The sequence below is a fragment of the Azolla caroliniana genome, unplaced genomic scaffold (assembly GCF_043228905.1).
Source record: "Azolla caroliniana isolate FFs.n. ecotype wild unplaced genomic scaffold, voAzoCaro1.0.p SCAF_9, whole genome shotgun sequence".
Classification (NCBI taxonomy): Eukaryota; Viridiplantae; Streptophyta; class Polypodiopsida; order Salviniales; family Salviniaceae; genus Azolla; species Azolla caroliniana.
Genome location: NW_028230444.1, coordinates 7551043 through 7575876, shown reverse-complemented (window position 1 = coordinate 7575876; position 24834 = coordinate 7551043). Strand labels below are relative to the sequence as shown.

Here is a 24834-nt window from a genome sequence, read left to right as displayed (position 1 = left end):
AAATATGTGAAGCATGTCAATATGGAAAGCAAAACAGGTTGCCTTTCCCTCATGAAAGAGATGTAAGTAAAAATCTGTTGGATTTGGTACATGCGGATGTATGGGGACCAACAAAAAATGCATCTATTGGTGGCTGTAGATTTTATGTAACATTTATTGATGATTGCTCAAGGAAAACATGGGTGTACTTCATGAAAGAAAAAAGTGAAGTATTTGATTGCTTTCGTAAGTTCAAATGTATGGTAGAAAAACAGGCTGGAACTAGAATAAAATGCTTAAGATCTGATGGAGGAGGAGAGTACTTCTCAAATGAGTTTTCTGATTTTCTATGTAATCAAGGAATAAGGAGACAGTTCAAATGTAGATATACTCCACAGCAAAATGGAGTTGCTAAGAGAAAAAACAGAACTTTGGTGAACATAGCAAGGGCATTAATGACAGAGAAAAATATGCCATTGTATTATTGGGCTGAAGCTGTAAACACGTCAAACTACATTCTAAATAGATGTATAACATCTGGAGTACATGAGGTAACTCCTGAAGACTGTTTCCATGGAAGGAAACCTATCTTAGGACACTTGAAAGTGTTTGGATGACTTGCCTATGTCCATGTACCTACTGAGGTGAGAAGTAAGCTTGATCCAAAAGTTGAAAAATGTGTTTCTATTGGATATTCAGAAGAGCAAAAAGGGTACAGATGTTATAACCCTTTGACAAAAAAGATTGTGGTAAGTCGGGATGTAATATTTGATGAGTTGAGCAGTTGGTACAACCCAAAACAAAATGTAGAAACTGATGAAGACTGTGAAAATGAAGACAGGGATAAATCTGAAAATGTAAGAGATAACCACAGAGATGGAAACAATGTTGGACAGCAAAGTTCCACATCAATGGAATGTACTGGACCATCTGGAAGCTCAGGTAGAAAATCTGAATCTAATGCATGGAGTGAAAAACATGCAAGACACAAAAATTATGATGATAGAAAAGGAAAACAGAACATGCCAGAGTATGAAATGCTTGATTATGGATCTAGAAACATGGAAGATGTAGATTCAAATACATCATTGGATGATGAGCTTGGTATAGGATCCCTGAAAATCCCTGGTATGGAAAGGGCAATGAAAGATGCAAATCAGAAACTGAGAAGATCAAATAGAGAGAAAAAGATTGTTGAAAGATTTGGTTATGACACATATATGGCTATGCATTATGCATACATATCTAAAGTGGTACAAATCCCTAATCCAAACAGCTTTGATGAAGCAAAAGCTGAGAAAAAATGGGTGAATGCAATGCAAGAAGAAATAGATGCATTGGCTGAAAATAGGACATGGGATTTGGTAAAGTTACCGAAAGGAAAAAATGTGGTAGGTTGCAAATGGGTCTACAAAAAAAGCATGATTCAAATGGGGATGTTAGTAGACATCAAGCAAGACTTGTGGCAAAGGGATATGCTCAGATGCAAGGTATTGATTATGATGAAACATTTGCACCGGTTGCAAAGATGGCAACATTGAGGACATTACTTGTTGTAGGTGCAGCCAGAAGATGGGTTTTGCATCATATGGATGTAAAAATGCCTTTTTACATGGAAACTTAGAAGAAGAAGTGTATATTTGTCAACCACCAGGTTTTGAAGATACGAAGCATCTTGAATATGTTTGTAAGCTGAAAAAGGCTCTCTATGGACTGAAACAAGCACTGAGAGCATGGCATAGGGAACTTTCAGAATCTTTGAAAAAAATTGCTTTCAAAATGTCAAAGGTTGATCCATCATTATATGTAAAGAAGATGAATGATTGCATTGTTGTGATCTTGATATATGTTGATGGTCTAATCATTGGAGGTGATTCTATGGAAGAGATAAGTAAGTTGAAGAAAAATCTGGAAATGCAATTTCGGATGAAGGATTTGGGAGAGCTGAGATACTTTCTTGGCATTGAGATGATAAGGTCTTAGAGTGGTATATATATGTTGCAAAAACAGTATGCAACATTTATGTTGAAGAAGTATGGTATGCTTGGATGCAAACCTATTGGTATACCACTAGATAAGAACTGCAAATTGAGGGCTGATTTGGGAGCCAAAATAGAAGATGTAAACATGTACAGGTCTATGGTGGGCAGCCTCATATATTTGACCATAACAAGACCTGATTTGAGTTATGTTGTTGGATTAGTCAGCCAGTTTATGCAACAGCCAACAAAGCCACATTTGGACTGCATAAGAAGAATTCTGAGGTATGTAAAAGCTACTCAGAACTATGGACTATTTTACAGGGCTGATCTGGACATAAAGCTGGAAGGATATACAGATGTTGATTGGGCTGGAAGCCAAACTGACAGAAGATCCACAAGTGGATATATGTTTACATTGGGAAGTGCAGCCATTTCATGGAGTAGCAAGAAACAAGCTATTGTTACATTGTCAAGTACTGAAGTTGGGTATAGAGGAACTACAATAGCTACCTGTGAAGAGGTATGGATAAGAAGATTGCTTTCTGATTTGGGAGAATATATAGATGGTGTTGTCACAATTTGGTGTGACAATATGAGCAGCATTCAGCTCGCAAAAAATCCAGTGTTCCATGCAAGAACAAAGCACATTGAAGTGTATTATCACTTTGTTAGAGAAAAAGTGATTGATGGAGAAGTGGATATGTTGTATGTAAGTACAAATCAGCAAGTCGCTGATATTCTTACGAAGCGATTGAACATGGAAAAACATACACAGTTTAGAGACATGATGGGAGTTATAACCATCGGCATGGTAACTGAAAAGCATGAAGAAAAGAAGATTGAAGATGACCTCAAGAAAGGATAAGTTGAGCTTGAGGGGGAGTGTTGAGAAGCAAGCTCAACAAACGTATGTGATGCTTATTTAGAAATAAGCTATAGTAGCTATTAACTAATTAGTTACTAGTGGACATAAAGGTGAAACAGCTATTTAGCTACTGACAGCTATTTAGCTGCATATACAAGTCACTTATGTACTTAGGTAAAACTGTAAGTAGTAAGTAGTAAGTAGAAGAGTGAGAGTAGTGCAGAGAGTAAGAACAGAAAAACAGAAAATAAATGAGAGCGAATTGAGCTCTACGTGTAATGAAGTAGAAGCTTTTTGGACTGTGCAGAGGTAAGCCTCCTTCCCCTTCCCCTTTCTATCTTGAGCATTGAATGATCCAGCACGCCACAATCCGTTGTGCACACAAAAGAGCCGAAGCGCCTTCGTAACAGGGTCTCATACAAACCATATCATACATCAAACTGCTGTCAGCCAACGCATATGGTATTTTCATCATCTCGGCCTTGTCCTTCTCCCCTTTTGGGCATTGTTTGGCATTCAGCTTGCAGTTTGTCGGCAATTCAGGACCGATTGGCTTTGCTTCTGACATGTTAAATCTTTCTAGGACTTTTGCCACATACTTCTCTTGTGACAACCGTAGGACCTTCTTAGTTCTGTCTCGAACTATGTGCATCCCCAAAATCTATTTGGCCGGTCCAAGATCTTTTAGGTCAAATGATTTACCTAATGCTTTCTTCAAGCTCACAATCTTCTTTGTGTCCTGACCGACTATTAACATGTCATCAACATATAATAGGAGAATCAAGAGGTCGCCTTCATCATACCCTTTTATGAACACTCAGTGATCAGCTTGTGTTTTATGGAACCCATGTTCCAGCATGAAGGATTCAAACTTCTTGTACCATTGGTGTGGAGCTTGTTTCAAACCATACAAGCTTTTCTTTAGTCGACACACCAAGTTCTCTTTTCCTTTCTCTACAAAGCCTTTGGGCTGATGCATATAGATTTCTTCATCTAATTCTCCATGGAAGAATGTTGTCTTGACATCCAACTATTCAATCTCCAGATCCATGTTGACAGCAATGCACAGAACGTTCAGGTGGATGTCATCTTCACAACTGGTGCAAAGATCTCATCAAAATCAACACCCTTTTTTGTTTAAAACGCTTCACCACAATGCAGGCCTTATATTTGGGTGTGTTGTCATCTTCCCTAGTTTTCACCTTGTAGACCCATTTGTTTTTTAGTACTCTCTTTCCTTCCGGTAGCCCAATCAGGTCGTAGGTGGAATTTTCATGCAAGGAATCCGTTTTGTCTTGCATTGCACTCAACCATTTGTCTTCATGCTCATCAGCTATGGCTTCATCATAACATTTTGGCTCACCTTCATCAGTCAAGAGGACATATTGACTTGCATATCGGGTGGGTGCTCTCCTTTCTCTGAGTGAATATCTCTTGCCTCCCATTGTCGAATCAGGTTCGCATGTTCTTGGCACCTGTTCATTCGACTCGGGTTCATATGTGTCGATTGGTTTCTTAAGGTCAACCGACTCCTACTCGTATTCCTCAATCGACTTCAGTAGGTTAGCCAACTCATATGTGTTTGACAGTTTCTCTGAGTTGACCGAATCAGATTCGAATGTTCCAACTAGTTGTCTCCTCGCAGTCGACTGTGTCGGGTCGATTGTTCATGTGTTCCAACTTCCGTTGTTTCCAGTCCTCAATTGTCTTGTCTTCCATGAACACAATATCCCTACTTCTCACCACCTTCTTATCAACAAGATCCCACAACCTATAGTCGAACTCATCCTTTGAGTACCCCAAGAATATGCATGGTTTCAACTTGTTGTCGATCTTCGACATGTCAAGAACAGTACTAAGACAGAGAGGGAATTAGTACTAAAATATGCGAATTAGTACTAAGAGGGACAAAATGGTGTAGAACTCATGAGAGAAGGGGAGAGAGAGAGAGAATGATGATACCAAAAGATATATTATATTATATGAAGAGTAAGTACAAGAATAGCTATGAGGCTTAAGACTGGCGTTGAACCGATTTGGTTCGAAATAATGCCTTGTGCCTCCTTTTATAGTATTTTCAGGAGTACTCCTAAAGTTTCTAGAATGTTCCAAAGAAATTTGGAAATATACATCAATTGTCTATAGTGAAATAATAAATGAAAATAATATTTTTCGTATTACAATATATAGTCTAATGGCAAGGGCTCGACCCATGTAACATAAGGTCATGGGTTTGAATCTTGCCATATCATGACACTATCTCCCCTTTAAAACGATGAGTGTTATGAGTCATTTTGGATTGAGGACCCGATTTGTCTAGATATTGACGATGGAAGTCTTCGAGAAGAGCACGAGCATTGGTCACATTCTCTATTGGTTCCCAAGTACACTCGCTAGGGCTATATCCTAGCCAATCGACCAAATAGTAGAACTTGTTGCGAACAATCTTGGAATCGAGGATGGCGGGAACCTCGTACTTAGGTCCATCTTCAAGTTCGATCGGAGGTGGAGGTGGTTTGATACGACCTGGGATAGTGTTGTCCTGATAGGGTTCTAGAAGAGAAGTTCTCTTGTTTACGTACGCGTATTTAACGTATCAATACGTATAATACCTTCTTATTTGTATAGTGCGTACCATACGTCAAAGTTGTTCATTCAAATGTCATATACATTCGTCTAATATGGTATTTAACGTACCTTTAATAAAATACGTATAGTACGTATTTATAGAAAATGTGAGTAAAACCCTAAAGAAAGCAAAAGAAAAGAACAACTTTAGTAAAATAGAAGGAAGAAAGACGGACAGAATAGACTTAGAAGAAGAAGAAAAAGTAGAAGAAGAAGAAGAAGAAGAAGAAGAAGAAACAGAAAAAGCAGAAGAAGAAGAAGAAGAAGAAGAAGCACTAGAAGAAGAAGAAGAAGCAGAAAAAGCAGAAGAAGAAGAAGAAGAACAACAACAACAACAAGAAAATAAAATCAGGTTAGTGAATATGTTTCTTTCTTTTATTTTTTATGATTAAGTATACCTCCCATTTTGTTGTATTCCAATGTCAAGTTGTATGATAATACCAAATGACAAGGGAGATTTAATTTTTAGTTGATCTAGTTTACGTATGCTTGTGTCCAGCAATCTATCTATTCCACAATAATGCATCTATACAAGTAACAAATTGGTAGACAATTGTAATTGATGTCATGCAATAAAACTCTCCTCTTTGCAAGTGTTGAGATCAAATATTATAGGAACCATGTGTTGAAACTCAAACATGTATGTATACATGTAGACAATGTGTTCAAAATCTTTCACAATTTGTAGCATTAGCTAATCCTTTGCTTATTGATTTTAGTGGTTCTATCCCATTTGAATTCATTTCAGAAATTGATCATTCTAATTTACTTTCCATGTTACTATAAATGACATTGGTTTCCAGAAACATTGAAGATCTCAATTTCGTGTCATGGGAAAAGTGCTTGGTCCTTTTTTAATGATGTCCCATTTTTTATCATTTGCAATGCATATTTATTTTTGTTAACAACTACTCATTTTTTGGAATTTCATGGTTTTGGTTGTCTGCTTTTGAATGTGATGGGTATGAATAAATGTGCACTTGCTAGAACTCTTTCAATACAGCCTCCATATACATGGATTGTCCTTTATCTGTAGGCCCTAATAAACCGCACACTTTTAGGACATGGGCAATGTATATGCATTCGGAAAGATTCCATCAACTTGCATTTTATCGAAAGAATCTAATGCTTTCTCAGTAGTTCTATACTCAACAAACCCTCCAATGAGAGCATTCCTTTAAGACACAAGAAAAGGTGAAAGTGTTTGGTAGTAATAAGTATCCCCTCATCTTGTATCTTTTCGAAGCTTTTTAGTGCATCCTCAATGGGTCCATGCTCAGCATATCATGCAATCAATGTTGTCCATAATACCACATCTTGGTTGGACATTCGGTTGAAAACATTTTGCACTTCCACTATAGATCCACATTTGACATACATATCTAGCAAAGCACTATGAATAAATAGATCTTCATCGAACCCTTTCTGTACATCTTCAAGATGGATTTCTTGACCAAATTCTACTTCCCTTTTGGCTTCCAAACTTGTTGAATTTTTTGCTTTTATGCATGTCGTTATTACGTTAAGCATTAAGGCTCTTTAGTTAAGTTATGGTAATTTTTGCTTCCTTTTTAGCTTCCAAAAGAGTTGAATTTTCTGTTTTTATACATGTCCTTAATTGTAACATTTTCTTGTATTTGCTTTCTATGAATAAAAGATACTCTTGAGTATCCTGTAGTTGCTTATTTATAGTATAATCCTCATCCTCCCTGAAGGTTGATCTATTCAAAGTTTTCAGTTCTTCAATTTGCTTTAATGCTTTCATATAATCTTGCTCCTCTTTTTGTGCATTATTTTCCATTTTCAATATCTCAATTTTATTGATTTGTAGAAAATAAAGAAGGAAAATGCCGCCCATTAAGAACAAATATTGGGATACATGTTGCCTCAATGTCGTAAGAAGTCAAACAGGAAATAGGAGTTGGAACTGTAAATTTTGCAACAAACATATGCATGGGTCAGCAACACGAATGATTGCTCATTTAATTGGAAAACCTAGCCATGGAGTAACGAAATGTACCAATGTCCCCAAGGAAATGTTGATTGACCTTACAACTTTGTATGGTAATTGTGGAAGCCAAGCAATTGGCGAAGAAGAAGATATAGTAGCAGAGATCGACTCATTCAACATGCCTGAACAAGGTATATACTATAGACACAAGCCTACAATAGGTGTCTTGATTACTAATGTTTAAATAATTGTAAATTATTTATCTTGAATTTTTTTTTCTTTTAGGTGTTTCTACCTCATGCTCGTCTACATTTGTTGATGAAAGTCAAAGCATGTCATGTATGGGTGGTGGTAGTCGCCAACCATATCCACCAGCAATTATAGTGAAACAACAACCGTTGCGTAAAGGACATGTGTTACAAATGCAAAGGAAACAACATGCAAACGTTATGGAGGTGAGATGTATCATTGAAGCAAATTTGTCATTTAATCTATTAAAAACACCATGTTGGCGGAACATGTTAGAAGCTTTCTCTACAATTGGAGAGAAACATAATGGAGTCACATATAATTACATGAGGACGAAAGGCTTGAAAAATGAGGTTATATCCTTGCAAGCAAAGTTAGAAAGGGTAAAAGGATTATGGCCCAAGTATGGTTGTTCTATATTAACAGATGGGTGGGTTGATGTTTCTCATAGGCAACTTGTAAATGTCCTCGTATCATCTTGGACTCCATGTGCAACCCATTCTTTGGATCTACTTTTGGAGGACATTGGTCAACTGCCTTGGATGAAAAGTATTATGTTGAAAGCAAATAATATCGTACGTTTTTTTTGCAAGAAGAGGAATGCTAGGAAAATTTTTCTGCTCACAGTAACCTCGCCATCTTGAGACCTTCTAAGACAAGGTTTGGTGTGATGTACCTTGTCATACAACGTTTGCTCAAAGTTTGGTATCCTCTTGAGCAAACAGTGGTGAGTGACATGTGGAGGTCTTGGTCAGATTGCAATAAGCCAGATGCCATGAATGTAAAGAACTACATCCTTGATCCTACAACTGAGTCCTCGTTTCAAGTTGTTTTGACCCTAATGGCACCATTGTATAGTGTTTTACGACTTACTGATAGGGAGGGATCCACTATTGGTTTGTTATATGAGTTTATGCGAAGAAGCAAAGATGTTTTAGCAAAAGGAGTGGAAGAAAACATCCCCCACAAATCCAAGTAAATTTCATATTTATTTTAATTTTTTATGGTTTCCTAGCATTAAACCTCCAAATGTTTTCTCATGTTTTAAGATCAAATCATTTTGTAATTACTAATACCCTTTTAGGTACGAAGATGTTTTGAAGTTATTTGACATACGATGGAAATGGTTCAAGAGGCCGATCCACCTTGTAGCTCATTTGCTGCATCCGATGTGGAGAGAGGAGGCTACATTTATTAACCCCGAGTTAATGGATGCATGGATGAGCTATACAGAAAAATTGTACTCGACACTTGAATGTGATATCTTATTTCGTGAATTGCATGAATATCGAAATGGTACAGGGACATTTAGCTATGCATTAGCACGTGAAGAGATATCTATGATGACGCCAGTCACATGGTGGGAAAATTTTGGTGGAAGAACTCCAAAGCTCCAAGCATTAGCTGTCCGCATATTATCCCAAGTAAGTGTCAAGTTTTGAAAAAATGATCAATTTTATAGTTAAGTTCTAAAATATTGCACTTTTGTGTACTACCTTTTATTTCATATTTTGTTTTCTATTAGGATTGCTCTTCTGGGGCAGCAGAAAGGAATTGGAATGCACATGCTCTCGCACATACAAAAAATAGAAACAGACTAAAGGTAGCACAACTTGAACGATTGGTATATGTGCGAGAGAACTTAAGGCTAGTTCGCAAGTTTGAGACTGTGAATGCATCTCCAATGCAGGCATTGTTTTATTCACTTCTTATAATTTACATTCCTCAAATTTCGTTAAGCATTTATAAACTTTTTGCAGGTGAATCCAAATGAGATAGATGTCTCTAAGACTCCTGATATTCCATCTATTAGCCACGAGAATGATATGGATAGAGAATTCTATGAAACTTATTTTCAAGAAACAATGAGCATGAGAAGAAGGACAAGGAGCATGACAAGATCACATACGACAACATCAAGCGATGGAGTCCCTATTGATCGAATACGGAGGCAGAGGCCAAGAAGAGATGATGAGCGGTCTTCTTGTAATAGGAGAATAACAAGATCAAGTACATTTGCTTCTTTACCACCAAATGATCAAGATAATGTCAATGGAATAGAAGAAGCAATTCATACAAATTATGATGATCTTACTAACGAAGAACCTATGTTGATGTCATCAACTAACACTGAATCTAATGATGAAGATGGTGATTGTGATGAGGACGAGATCTAATGACTAATATTTCTGATTTCTATACATTATTACTAAGCTCAATAGCCATATGTTACTTTTCTTTGATCTAAGCCCATTTTGATACATTGGAGTCTTGGACATAGTTCAAGTTATGTGTTCTTAGAAGTCAAATATCTGATGTTATGTGTTGTTAAGGTTTTTTTCTAAATTTTGTTCCTACAATGCATTCTATTTCTTTGACAAAATGCAATGTAAGTGTATCTCAAATATTTGATGTTATGTGTTCTGAAGGTTTTTTCCAAATCAAAAGATGTGGTCTTTTCTTCAATAGGTATGTTGCACTTCTTGTCAAAGTGTTGTTTTTGTCAAAAGTACGATTTTTTTTGTAGAATTTTAGCTTGTCATGACTCATCATGTGAATTCCCTCAATCATGTGAGGGATATATAGTTTTTGCTTCGTGGCCTTGGCTGTTGTTGTAAATGCCCAACAAGTTTGGGTTTTTTTTTACCTAACAAATATCTATTTGATTTGTTGATTTGTATCCTTTTGATTCTCATATTTGCTCGATTTGCCCTTTAGTACTTTTAAGATGCAACTACAGCCATGGAATGCTTCGTTACATTGCATATACACGGTTACAATATTACAATATTACAAATATTTTTTAAGAAAGTAAATAAATTTCAAATTCTAGAAGTATTTAACGTATTTAACGTACTATACGTATTTTATGAATTTTATAGGTATTTAACATACTAAAAAACGTATTTAACGTATTTTAAAATTGGGAGGTACTATACCCGTATTAATACGTTAAATACGTATGGTATCAGTACCGTACCTAACGTACCTAACAACCATGAAGAGAACTATGAAATACCGGATGTATCCGTAGTTTTAGAGGTAGATCGAGACAAAAAGCGACATCATTAATTTTTCTGATAATACGGAAAGGACCCAATCGTCGATAATCCAATTTATCGCATGGGCGAGTAGTCTTGATATGTCATCATAATAACCATACCCGATCTCCAATGTTAAAATAGGATGGAAGTTGATGACGATCCGCATAATCCTTGTGTGTTTGTTGCGCTTGTTGTAAATGAGTAGATAAATCCGCTTGTAACTTGCGTAACCGCTCCAAGCAATCCTCTACACAAGGATTTGTGGGTTACTCCGTAGTTTCAAATACACACCACCGGGGATGATAGCCCGTATAAGCATAAAATGGTGTAACCTTAGTCAATGAGTGGACAGAGTTTATTATACGCAAATTCAGCGAAGTGGAGAATATCCGCCTAGTCATCTTGGCGATAGCTTAGAAAACACCGAAGATATTGTTCCAACGTTTGATTTGTTCGTTCTGCTTGTCCGTTTGTTTGCGAGTGGTAGCCGGAAGCGAAATACACTACGTGAAAAACGTATAAAGTACCCGATTTAATAAATATGAAGAAAACAAAAAAAATATGAGAATACATGTTACATGGATAGGGCAAGATCCGAACCTTATACCTCCATGTTAATACTTTGAAGGTTGTAACTTACCATTACACTAACACATCATAAGTATAAAAATAATAGATATCCCACATAGAATGGTTAATTCACGCATATTTTCTAGGATTAGAAGAAAAACGCAATAGAAAAAAGCTACACATGCACATCAAGCGTGCATGAACACTATAGTCGATAAAAACGCATGAGGGTAGAAAAAATATGATCACTTTTAGAAGAAGCATGTTAGAAAAAGCATATAGTCTATAGATAGAGAAAACATGGAGTCCATAGTTAGAGAAAAAGCATGGAATGTTAAGACTCTCTCATCACTATATAAGGATGGGGAGCACAATGTAATGGGGGAGAGAAAATTATGGATGAAAAATCATTAGGGTTCAAAAATAATGATTAATAAAATAAACTATGCTCGTGGGATTCACGAGGTTTTCGATCTCTCTTTTCCAATCTATTCCTATTGATTCTAATCTATTCTAAAATATAATTAGGGTTTTAAATATTAATAAGATAAATAAACTATACTCGTGGGATTCACGAGGTTTCTATATCCTTCTCTTTCAATTTCATCTGGGGCGCAACATCGTATCCAAGTGATTACCGATCACAAAAATCTAATATACTTTTCTACCACACAAACCTTAAATCGTAGACAAGCGCGATGGTCGACCTTCTTGGCAGACTATGGTTTTGAGATAATCTTTCGACCCGGCGCTCAACACACGACGGTCGATGTCTTATCTCGTCGGTCTGAGTTCAAGCTCACTCTAGAGGATGAAGCCCATGTTCAGCAGTCCCAAAGTTTGTTAACCAATTCTACAACTTCACGACTTGCTTGCTCCAGGATGACTCTTTGCTCAAGCAAATATTAGAAGCCACTACGACTGACAAGTTCGCCACAGAGGTCAAGGCAAGTATCACAAACCCCTCCCATGAACCCAAAAGACCTGATTTAGCTCGTTTTACAATTTAGGATAATCTTTTGTATGTCCTAGAAGGTCCTTGTCGAACAAGGGTGCTTCACGAGTGTCACGATGATCCACTTGTTGGTCATTTTGGAGTTGCGAAAACCTTGGAGTTGATATCTCAGGGATACTAATGGCCACAACCATGGAAATTGGTCAAAGATTTTGTTAAGTCATGCGACGTTTGTGCTCGCTCTAAAGCATCTCATCATCGACCATATGGTCTCCTTCGCCCTCTCCCAATCCCCAAACGACCATGGGCCTCTCTTTCCATGGATTTCATCACTGACCTTCCCTTTATTGGTGGTTATGACTCGGTATTTGTCATGGTCGATCGCTTCACCAAGATGGCTCATTTTGCTCCATGTGCCAAAACCATTACCGGAGAGGAGACAACCGATTTGTTTTTCAAAAATGTGGTTCAACTACATGGACTCCTAAACGATATCACTTCTGATCGAGGACCACAATTTGTTTCCAATTTCTAGCGGCGCCTTCTGCAAACGTTCGGTTGTACTATGAATCTATCTTCCGCTTATCATCCGCAAACCGATGGACAAACGGAGCCGGTTAACCAAATCTTGGAACAATACTTGTGATGCTCTCTTGGTTACCAACAAGACAACTAGGTTGACCTTCTCCCACTTGCCGAGTTCACCTACAACAACTCTATGCATGCATCTACGGGAGTTACTCCATTTTTTGCCAACTACGGTCTCCACCCCCGCTTCAACATTTCGCTTCCCTCTGACTTTGTCAATCCTTCTGCGGAGGACTGGGCACGTCTCTTGGAGGATGTACATCGCGATCTTTCCTTGGAGCTCACCCTCGCTGGTGAACGCTATAAGGAGCAAGCTAGTCGTCGCCGCTTAGATGCTCCCAAGTTCGAGGTAGGAGACTTTGTTTGGCTTCTCCGTCGCAATATTGCCACCACTCGTCCTTGTTTGGAGCTTGATTACAAGAAGTTAGGCCCTTTCCGAATCATTGAGAAAATTGGTTCCATGGTTGTTCGCTTAGAGCTACCTTCCCACTTTCATATTCATAATGTATTCCATGTCTCCCTCTAGAACCTCGCCATATATCTGAAATCCCCAGTCGACACCTATCTCCTCCACCACCAATCCAGCTCTCAACCGGAGAAGAATATGAGGTCGACCAAATTCTCGACTCTCGTCTCTTTTGTCACTAGCTTCAATACCTTGTACTCTGGAAAGGGTACGCAATCTCCAAAGCAACGTGGGAGCCGGCACATCATCTCAAACATGCCCCAAACATAGTTCGAGCATTTCATGAACGTTATCCACAAAAACCGGTTGCGGATCCAAGGAGGCGGCCTTAGAGGGAGGATAATGTCATAGACTGGATGCAACATGGAATGGTGGGGGTTGAACCCATGACCTTCTGGTCTTATTGGGCAACCTTACCAATTGAGCTACACCCATCTATGCATTATTGTATTGTGTAAGACTCAACTTATTTCATATAGATTGATCACTAGAACTTTCAAGAACTTCCTAGAGAATGCATCTTCATGCACTCTCTAGAAGTCTTCTAGCTTTCATGCATACCTCCACATTCTTGTATAAATATTGGGGTGCACCTTGATTACAATCAAGGTGAACAACACCAGTTACAAAAGCATATACAATTTTTGTTTATTTTTCTATCCTCTCTCTTACTTGTTCTCTTGTCTATGCTCTCTCTCCCGCTATCTCTTAATATTGAGCCTCGTCTACTTGTCCTTGACAATCTTGTGATCTTGCTTATGCTCTCGCTCTCTCTTAGTACTTAGCCTCATTCCACCCGTTCGTGACGTCATGTGGCGATGCCTCTTGTGCCATATCTCTCCACTCGAGTCGGTTGCTATGTTTGCTTCTTCCTTGCACAACTTGGCATGCATCACATATAGAGTGCCCTGTTTCTGTGCTCGGGCCACTATGAGACTTCCTTTGCCAAACTTCCACTTGCTATTTTCAAAGCTACAGCCTACCACTATAGCCTTCATCATGAAGTCTTCCAATCCATATTAGAATCAGCTTGATATCAAGGACATGTCAAACATCCCTTAGGGTCAAACATACACTTCGTATGCCGGCTATACTACACACTCTGTTGTCTCCCACCTTTACATTTTCTTTTAGTAACAGTTTTATTACTAGTGGGAAACCTTAAAGTGAGGTGAAAACCCACAAAGAATAAAATATATATATACAAGTGTCCATTGTAAATTTGCAGTGTGATGTCTCTAAGTTGCAGAGAATCAAATAGAGATTGCCTGAGGGATTGCTTAAAGAAGCTAACTTCATGTAGTTGGATTCGATCAAAGACCTTATTATTGCGGGTTGTCCAAATGGTCCAGAGCGCCCAAAATCGTGTCCATTGGAGAAAATAGGTATTGTTGGATAGGGCGCACAGAATTTGTCCAAATAGCCAAAAGTGTTTCCCAAACCTTCGGCCAATAAATCTGTGATAAAGAGACGCACTTAGTATTTGTACAAATGTTGTAGTGAATGAGCAAGTCCATAATAAGTGTGGGACTATTTCCAATCGTCCACCACATCTTGTACAATGCGGTGAGGCTATCAATCTCTTTTGTTGATTCGACCCAGTCGGGAGCACACCCTAGACATCTCCATAGGAATACCCCTTGCTTAAGTGGAAGACTAGAGCTCCATAAGCTTGTAAGCCTGTTTTTTCACCAGGACTGTGTTTTGTGTAGGTTCCATAATGCATTTGCATGTTTGTGAAACCACGGAACAAGTTGCAACAACATATACATTGAATGTGTTGTAGTGTTATTCATTGGAATAACAATGTTCCCTTTTTGTAACATCTAGTCTTGAATCCTGCGATCTCCATCTAGTGGCACAAGTACTAATGAAAGTACCAACTATGTGACTTGATTCCAGATAACGCGATGATGTGGCCCAAGACTATAACGACATGTCATGTCATTGAAGTGCAATAAGTGACCTTGGTCATTTACCACATCTGCAATTGCTTTTGGCCCCTTCTTTGCTAAAAAATAAGCTTTCCTGGGCTCTTGTTCAGCTACTGACCGTGGGAATATAGCACTCCAATGTAAGCTTTCGAGGCCTAAAGAGTTCCCTAATTCTGAATTCCTACCTCACCATTTTATGTGGTGCAATACTTCCTTCCAGTGCTTTAGAAGCTCTGAGCTAAACGGACAGCCTTTGATGTGCCCGTCAAGCTTTCCAAATACTACATCCTAATGGTTAGTATCCCATGAGCCAAATGACTTGGTTTTCAAATTATCAAACATATCAGATGGCCTTCTTCCCCAAGGCAATGTTTTTTTAGCAAATTTTGGTAGTAAAGTAGCTTTCTAGCCAACATATGCAATTGCAAATTAAGAATATTTAGCCCTCCACTCAATCGTGGAGTGCATATCTTCTCTAGTGATATGAGTCATATACCTCTATGCAACTGCTTAGAGCACCAAAAGTTGCTTATGATTTCTGAGTTAATCTTTTGTAGCATGTGTTTCAGCCAATCAATCATAATTAAGTAATATTGCAAGTAATCCATTAATAGAGATTGCACTATCCTCAATCTGACATGGAGCGGCCATGTTACAATCTTCCAATGGCTCAACTTTTGTCTTGCTTTTTGCAGAACCCATTCAGTCTTTTTGTTCCCTATTGCATTCAATCCCAATGGATAGCCAAGATGTCTAACCATTTCATTTGGGCTAACAACTTGACCTAGCCACAAAAGTTGATGCCAACTATATGGTGTCAACGATAGGAGTTTGGACTTGTTGAAGTTAACATGCAATCTAGTAGCTAATCCATACAATTTGAGGGCATCCATAATAACCCTCATATCATTTGGATTGTTTTGTGACATGAATGATGTATCATTTGCATATGCTTGAGCCACGAAATCATGTTTGTCTTTCATTTGCAAACCGTGAAGTTGACCAATTGATACTAGATTATCCATATACAATAGTAGTGGATGAGTTGTGTCTCCCATCTTTACATAGCCAGTCACTGGTTGTGTAAGATGAGAAGCACTCTCTCGAGGGAGTTATGTGAAATGATGCACCAGAGTCAATCACCCAGGTGCACTCTTCATTTGCAAGGTTTGCACTTGCGTGCTTGCAAATGAGCAGGAGCTCCTCTTCGCTTGTAGCCACGGCTGAAGTGCCCTTTTCATCAAAAAACTTTATGGGTTCTACATAATTTGAGACACCTTTGTCCTTCTTAAGGTGTCGACAGTCCTTTTGGAAGCATGTAAGCATGTAAGCTTACCCCTGGACTTGGATTTGGCATGAGACTTGTCTCTTCGTTGTGGGTTTCTCTGCTTGAATGTTGTGTCACATTCGCCTCCGACTGGGATAGGACACCCTTGTCCTTCCTTCTCGTCTCCTCGTTTAGGATACCTGTCTTTACCACTTGTAAGGACAAGTTCTCTTCTTGGCACGAGGTACTGAGAGACACCACCAAGTTCTCCCAGTTGTCTGGTAGGGTACACACTAGTAGTAGTGCATGCCTAGCATCATCAAGGGGAAACTTGGCTGTCGCAAGTTGATTTACATACCCCATGAATGTGTTGATGTGTACCACTATGCTTTCTCCGTCTCTGTACTTAAGTCAAGATTACGATCTTTCTCATCAACGGGGTTTTGTTTAGAAAATTCTTCCTCTCGTACAGCCCTGACAAATTGTGCCACATTTCGTAGGCGGTTGTGTCGTTAGCCACATGTTCAAGGACACTAACATCTACACATTGTCTAATGATGTCAAATGCCTTTTTGTTCCGGAGTTTCCATTTAGACTCTAACACCCCGATGGATATTTCTTCTCTGTCTATGGGTTCGTACAGATCTTTGACTATTAGAAGATCTTCCATCTTGATCTTCTAGTCATCATAGTTGTGTGAGTTCAGGAACATCATTCCTGGAAAGCCGCTCACACTCCCTTCCATTGTTGAACCTCACCTTAATCTAGTTTGACGGGATCGAACCATTTATCTCTAAGAAATATAGATTGAATAATACACAACGCGGAAAACAGAAAACAACAAAACACACAGAATGCACAGAATACATTGTGTTTTACGTGGAAACCCTAAACATGGGAAAACCACGAACAACAGAGAATCACTATAGTAGAGATATACAAGGAAGAACATATTACAACACTCTCTATACATATGTATCGGCCACACATGGCTCTTGGTGTCTAGTATCATTCAACTATGGCGTCGCTCACGCTCTCGTGTCTCTCTTCCTACTCTCTGTTGCTCTCAGTACAACAACGTTATACAACACTTCGTTATGTCCACCTAACTAGTTTTCCCTAGCTCTTCCTATTTCTAGATAGGAATAAGCTATTATTATTATTATCTAACAATAATAATAATAGTCGTTAATCAACCGACTAATCGACTCGCCTATCCGACCCACACACAAGTCGGCAGTCCAATTGGCCCGACTAGCCGACTCTCATGTTGACTATCCAATTGGCCCAACTTGTCGACTTTTTCGACTTCGTTTGGTTGGCCTGAATTGTCCGCCTTGTCTTCACTTGGAGCATCCATCAATGTAGTCGGCTCTCTATCTCCTCCAAGAACAGTCGACAACCTTGTCGACTTGTTGGTCGATCCAACCGACCATCCAGTGTTCAGCTTGTCTCTGTTCGACTGCCAACTTCTCTCATAGACTTCGACTGTCGACTTGTCTCATAGGAGGGACAACTTCCTCACACGATACACGCTAACAATAATACGGTGTCAACTTCAACAATAATACGGTGTCAACTTCAACAAGATTTTTTCACAATAATACGGTGTCAACTTCAACAAGATTTTTTCACTAGTGATGAAAATGATAACCGTTTGATTCTTACTCAAGCTTGAAACTATCAAGGACTTGGAGCTTCTTCAACTAGATGTAAAAATGGCAACTCATTCTCAAGATGAAGATCAAACAACATAGAAGTAGTCGACAATTGTATCTATCTCAGACCAAAAACATCCGAGGAATTTTGGAAAGATTCAACATGAATTCAACCAAAATCTGCAACATCGTTGCATGCAAACCTTACACGTTCTTGAAAAGATTGCTCAAAATCACGTCTGGTGAGGGATCAATGGTATCAAAAATTTGATTATTTCATGCAATCGTTTGGATTTTCCCAGATTAGTGAGGATCATTGCCTTTACTAGAAAGGTACATCTTATGGTTTAGCCTTCTATCTCATCCTCTATGTGATATACTACTTGCTGGCCAAAATGTTGGTGTCCTTGCCAAACTTCGACGGCAATTGCAATTGAAGTTCGCCATGAAGAAATCATGTCTTGTGAAAGTGATTCTCGGGATGAAGATCACATGACATAGAAGTAGTCGACAATTGTATCTATCTCAAACCAGTAACATCCGATGAATTTTGGAAAGATTCAACATGAATTCGACTAAAATTTGCAACATCACTACATGCAAACCTTGCATTTCCTTGAAAAGATTGCTCAAAATCATGTCTGAAGAGGGATCGTATGAAACTAGTACCATACACCCTGGCCATTGGCACTTTGATGCACACAATGGTTACAACCTACTTGACTTAGGGCATGTGCTTGGCAAGGTAAGTAGATTTATGCACAATCCCGGACGACCACGCTAGAACGCAATGAAGCATAGGACTAAGCAAGGAAGATTGCCAAAGTCTGAATTTGAATGGGATCAAATGAGAAAGTTCTATATTCATATTTTGTATTACTTGTTTTAATGAACAATCTTATACTACACATGAATTTTGAATGAATATACCAGTCTATTGTTCAGTGTAGAAATAAAGCATGTGGGACCCCTTTTTGTTCTTTCCACGAACCATTGATTTACAATAATAAATCAGATTAGTTGTCTGCAAGGATTATTATCTACATTAATACATCTAACTAGCCTCAAACCAAATAAACAAAGAATTACGGTGATAGTCTCCCTTTGCTGGAAAACTTACAATTTGATTCGATGGGATTAATTACATAGAAGCCAAAATTTGTCCCTACTGAACAGCAAGATTTACTGATTAGACACCCTTTCAATCAGACATTTTAAAACATACTATGAAAACCTTTGCAGCATAATAGAAGTGGCAATCTCTTTTTCATATACTCGATAATGTCTATTGTAAACTAGAGATTTTCTAAGTCTGATTGAAAATTTACATTTGGTTTTCTATGCTCACTATATAACTTGTATTTGTAAGGGTTACACCAAAACAAACATTACTCCCTACCCTAAGTAGCAAGATTTATTGATTACACCTTTTCAATCAGACATGCATACAATGAATACTTTTGCTGCATAATAGAAGTGAACATGGATCTTGAGGTAGTCTTGCCTAATAACATTCCAATAAAAGACCAACTCATTTCAAATTTTACAAGACTGCCAGATTTGTGAAAGTGTAATCATCTACCTGGATACACTGGAAACTATAGAGTTTATGAACACCTATTCAGGACAAATAATTATCATAGTACAACAAACCCAACTCTAAATCAATCCCACTGAAGCAACCATTGATCCTACCGTATCAGTGACTTCAAAGGAATTTAGGATATTTGAATAATCATCATCCATGAATGGACATATCGTTCAAAATGATGCAAGCAAATTCTACAAATGGATCATATTTCCATTTTACAGTATCCATTAGAATAAACCAAATGCCATTACACCTGCCTGAATTCCTTCACACTAAATATCTATACAGCATTTGAAATGCCCAGAATAAACTTCACAGTATCACCATAGATATGAATGGTAGTCAAAGAAGACTTTTGAACTGACTTTCGACTCGGAGTACAAACAGAAAATACACCAGGTATCCGATGCCATAATACTCAACAAGATGTTTAATTTCATTTTAAACGATATGCCCTTCTGTTACGGATTCAGGATCCATGCTACAAATATAAAGCATTTGGAAACCTCCATCGAATTTCCCAATATAACTAGGAGATAAAAGTGTGAATTTGGATGATTTACAAAAAGCAAACTAAATGTAAAACGTGTGATCTTCAATATATTGAGATCCAAATATGGTATCAACCATAGGCTATACTGAGATTAATAAGATATTGATTTACAAAAATAGATCTAAATTGCAGTCATCTTCATCTGGTGGTGGCAAATTCAGATCCAAGTATGGTTTTGCAAATATAGTACTAGTTTGAATAGCAGGTAAACAAATAGCCTCATTTGTGTCTAAAATGACAGAAGATGATGAATCACAATCACTTTGGCAATCCACCGGATCAATACTAGTGTTATAAACACTACATGACATGTCATGGACACCCAAAGGTATCATAGGATGATTCTTCATTCTCATCCTCTTTCTCTGAAGGGATTCATTATCTATAAAACGAGCATCCTCTTTCATTTTGTTTTTAGTTGGAATCAAGAAAAGGTTACCAGACTCATCCCTTCGAGCTGATGTCACACCATAGCTTTGATGAGAAACTCGATGAGATTTTGTTCGAATGCTTTTCGGAGTACTGGAAGACTCTACAGTGCTACTATGGCTAGTGCTTTGCTCATCAAAAGGAAACTGAGAGGGAGAAGGAGAAGAAGAACAAGGTAAAGGAAAATTTATTTTCGCTTTATTACCTCTGAGGGAGCGAGCTGCAGTATCATAAGCACGAGCTGCATCTTCAGCAGTATCAAAAGTCCCAAGCCAAACCCTAGTTTTCTTCACAGGATCTCTTATTTCCGCAGCAAAACGACCCCATGGTCTTTTTCTAACTCCACGAAATCTGTGTTCTGTAGGAGAGAGAGTTGATGCCATCATGGTCGCTCCAGTTTCAGGAACCTTGTTGGAAAACATCTGCCTTTGTTGTTGCATTCTAGTATGCCAAGACTGTACCCTAAGAAAATAAAAATTTACATACAAAATTCCCATGAATCTCTTTCCTTTGATGAAAACATTTAACAAAAAACATTACAATACAACTTTTCACGGCAATAAGTTAAATTACATACAGGAAACATATATCAAAAAGCTCAATTAATCTCTCTTCAATTCAGAGGGAAAAAATTACATAGATTGCAGTCCTCTTCAAAAGAAAATTCCATATTGAAAGCCTGATTAATATCATCTCCATGAAAACAAGTTCACACAAGAGAGAACAATCTTTTACCTCGGGATGGAACAGAATGTATGATAAATCTCCTGCATGAGAAAGAAAACTATTTACAAAAAGCAGTAGCAATCTTACCGCTACCCACATAAACAGCAATAGATCTCTTCCTTGAGACAAGAAACACAAAAAAAAACCTTTAAACGAAACAAGTCTTCACAGACATATATCTATTACGTAAGTTGTAACATCCACGAACAAATCACAGCACAAAGCAATGTCAACTAGGAACTGAGGTTTCTGAGCACAAAAAGCAAAATTAGCCTCTTCCATGACAAAAAACAATTTACATAGAGAAGCACGATAAATATCTTCCCTGAAAAATAAGTCTACAAAGAACACAAGATAAGTATGTTTTCTGATTCTCAGCCAAGAAAATCTATACGGAAAGCATAATCAATCTCCTGGCTACGAACGCTCAATGAACCCTTCCAACACTCGAAGCAAATCAAAGAAAGCACCGCAATACATTTTCTAAGATATTACTAGGTTAGACACTTCGTACCAAGGAATGTCACATTCTTTACAAAATCAGAAAATGACAACAAATTCGCTGCGGCAAAGAAGTATCGACATTAAAATCATGTTATGTCTCTGACCTGAGGAAGAGGAAGAAAGATGAATCTCTCCCTGCCGAAAGGGAAAACTTAACCATACACAAACCAGAATGAACCTCTTCACATGAAACATATTTTGGCACGAGAACAAGACAGAGTTACACTTAGACTTTGGAGCAAGAAATGTCTTTGACACATAGAATGTACAAAGAAAAGGTTTCCTGACGGAGTGAATTTTACATAGATAGCCAAAACTAGAACGGATCCATTTCCTAGCATTTTAAGACCATTAATCAAGAGAAAATACAGTTTGACAACAAAGGAAGGTTTACAGAGAAATCAGTGCACGCGAGGAGGAAGAATACGTAGACAGATAAATCGTTACAAAAGCTATTTACTTATAAGGAACCTCGTCAAGAGAGAATACTAAATTCAAAACTAGACTCTTACGCAGAGAGAAGGATTTATCTGTTAGAATGAAAAGATATTTGTAAGCAGAGAGAAGGGAAGAGGCAGGCAGCATCACTTACCAGGAGAGGATTTGCAGATTCTGCAGAGAACGGAGGTCGTGTATGTATACGGATAAGCCTCCGTACTCAACAAGTCCTCTGCGACCGTCGATGGCAGGATGGACAGATTCCCATGAGGCAGATTGCGGAGAAAACCTGATGACTGAAGCCGCGTGTCCAAAAAGAAGGCGACGGACAGAGACGAAGAAGAAGGTATAGGGAGAAGAATCCTAGGCTGAGTGGAGACAGCGATTGGACTTCTGGCGTTTGCGAAAACACATCAGAGCCACCAAAAAACATAAGAAGAGGAAGGGGAAGAGGAAGAGGGGAGATCCAAGGCTTCGTGCAGGCGATGGATTACTAGGGTTTCGACACAGGGAAACAAAAGGAAGAGAGAAAGAAGGGCAAAGGGAAGGCTCTGATGATGTTCTAGGGTTCGCGGAAACGCATCAGAGCCGCCATAGCCAGCTGTATAACACAGAGAGAGAGAGAGAGAGAGAGAGAGAGAGAGAGAGAGAGAGAGAGAGAGAGAAGCGCTTTACACTGACGCCGTCAGTGCACCGTGACTTTTGACGTTCACAGGACGATCCTTTTTTCCACGTGTCTGGAGGCCGGTGGCCACACTTCGGGCGTCGATAACATCGCTGGGAGAGAGAGAGAGAGAGGGAACGGAACGAAAAGAAATGGGAAGAGGAAGGTTAGGTGGGGGGTGGGGAGTAACGCTGACGCCGTCTTCTCTGCCGTCCACGACTGACGGCGACTGAAGGTTAGGTGGGGGGGGGGAGACCGCCGGCCGCCTCTCATTTTTCCCGCCATTTTGTTTTTTCTTTTCCCGCCCTTTTATTTCCCCTTTCTGTTTGCTTTTTGCTTTTTCTTTCGGTTTTCTTTTTCTTTTTTGCTAACCCCCCCCCCCACACACACACACACCAAAAGAACCCCAACCCACCCCATTGTCAATGATCATTTTGTTCTGGTTTTCTTGTCGGGTTTCGGGTTCTTTGTTTATTCATCTCTGGGGTCCAACCCCTCCAGATCCGCGGCTTCCATTGGCACATGTGCTCGCCACAAAGGAGTGTGGAAAGCACATAATCCTCTACATGTCACTAATTGCGAAAACACTTCTTTGTCGGTTGCAAAACTAAAATTGGATGATTCCTTACACTTGTGAGGGTGTCCCATATACATACATGTGTCTATGTGTGTGATTGGAGCTCACTTCGCGTGGTGATCGATACATCGACGGGAAAACCATCAATGGGCTAGGGAGCAAGCCAGTGTGACAATATCTGGCATTACAATCAATTCATCAGTTGCAGAAACATTAGTTGTGGATGGGTACTAATTTAAATTTGCTTTGCTAGAGAAAAGAACATGAGTTCACTGTAACCTTTTTACATCAGCACATTTTGAAAAATCGCATTCCTATTCACAAACTTTAAGAGACAGCAAATATTGAGAGCGACTTTCGAGACGCATCCGGAAGGAAAGCCCTTCAAAATTGCAATATCTTCTCCAATATCTTCTCATTCAATAAGTTTTCGAATTTCAAATGGGAAAGAAACATGGTTTAAATTCAAACACGTTGTGGTCACTTAGGCATCAAAGACATACGGTTGGAATGAACCTAGTGATAAATTCATGGTTGCAAGCAAAATAGGAGGTTAGAAATTTATTGATGGCATGTAGTTGGATTGAAATATATTTCAAGAAGGTGCACACCTTACTAAGTGAGATTTTTAAATTCCTACCAAGCCACTGCACTTGTGAACATCGATGTTATTTTCATCCCATGTCCTTGCTTGTGAAGAGAGAATACATTTGCCAAACTTCTCGACTTTCTTCAACTACACATGAGTGTTGACAAATGTGGAAAATGACATCATTTTTTACATTCTTGGATGATAGATATTCAAGTAATCAATATTTACTTGATATATTGGCATAACACAATTTGTTCCTTCTCTCGCATAATGAATATCTTGCATTTGCATTAATCCAAATCAAGTGTAAACATATTTCTCATTTAGAAAGTCACAACTTTTTTCACTACCTTATCTTCCATTGTATTGGCGTAAGAACACGAGCATCAATGACACACATTTCCTCATATTGGGGTTGAGAAGGTAGTGTTTCTAACTAAAACGTGTTTGACTTTGCTTTCTGGGAGTCTAGAATTGAAATGCTTGAATCTTGAGATAATTGGTAGGTCTGAAAAGTTGATGATGTGTTGTTTTGACTTTTGTGTTGAAATTGACACCAACATTTTGAATTGTCATAGTTATAAACTTTTCCCCAAAGTGATATGTTGGCCAAATTTTATGTTG

General features: G+C 38.5%; 2 protein-coding genes across 2 annotated transcripts; one reads left to right on the top strand and one right to left on the bottom strand.

The window, feature by feature from the left end:
• Positions 1-434: 434 nt before the first annotated feature.
• On the top strand, positions 435-9831 carry LOC147860076 (uncharacterized). The gene is made up of 8 exons (XM_087324622.1): positions 435-586; positions 764-1009; positions 1539-1573; positions 1634-1767; positions 5544-5806; positions 8739-9078; positions 9180-9257; positions 9415-9831. The coding sequence occupies exons 1-8, from the start codon at positions 435-437 to the stop codon at positions 9829-9831; spliced, it is 1665 nt and encodes a 554-aa protein (XP_087180748.1).
• Positions 9832-20139: 10308 nt separating this feature from the next.
• On the bottom strand, positions 20140-23001 carry LOC147860075 (ethylene-responsive transcription factor 7-like). The gene is made up of 2 exons (XM_087324880.1): positions 22532-23001; positions 20140-21171 (listed from the first exon to the last, which is right to left on the bottom strand). The coding sequence occupies exon 2, from the start codon at positions 21147-21149 to the stop codon at positions 20388-20390; it is 762 nt and encodes a 253-aa protein (XP_087181006.1). The 5' UTR covers positions 21150-21171; positions 22532-23001; the 3' UTR covers positions 20140-20387.
• Positions 23002-24834: the final 1833 nt, after the last annotated feature.

What these genes read in the sequence shown, in the direction of transcription:
- LOC147860076 (XM_087324622.1), top strand. Translation starts at nt 435, where the DNA reads ATGACAGAGAAAAATATGCCATTGTATTATTGGGCTGAAGCTGTAAAC. An exon ending in TTGCTTTCAAAATGTCAAAG is followed by an intron (nt 1,768 to 5,543) that starts GTTGATCCATCA and finishes AAATACGTATAG; the next exon opens with TACGTATTTATAGAAAATGT. An exon ending in CTGTCCGCATATTATCCCAA is followed by an intron (nt 9,079 to 9,179) that starts GTAAGTGTCAAG and finishes GTTTTCTATTAG; the next exon opens with GATTGCTCTTCTGGGGCAGC.
- LOC147860075 (XM_087324880.1), bottom strand. Translation starts at nt 21,149, where the DNA reads ATGCAACAACAAAGGCAGATGTTTTCCAACAAGGTTCCTGAAACTGGA.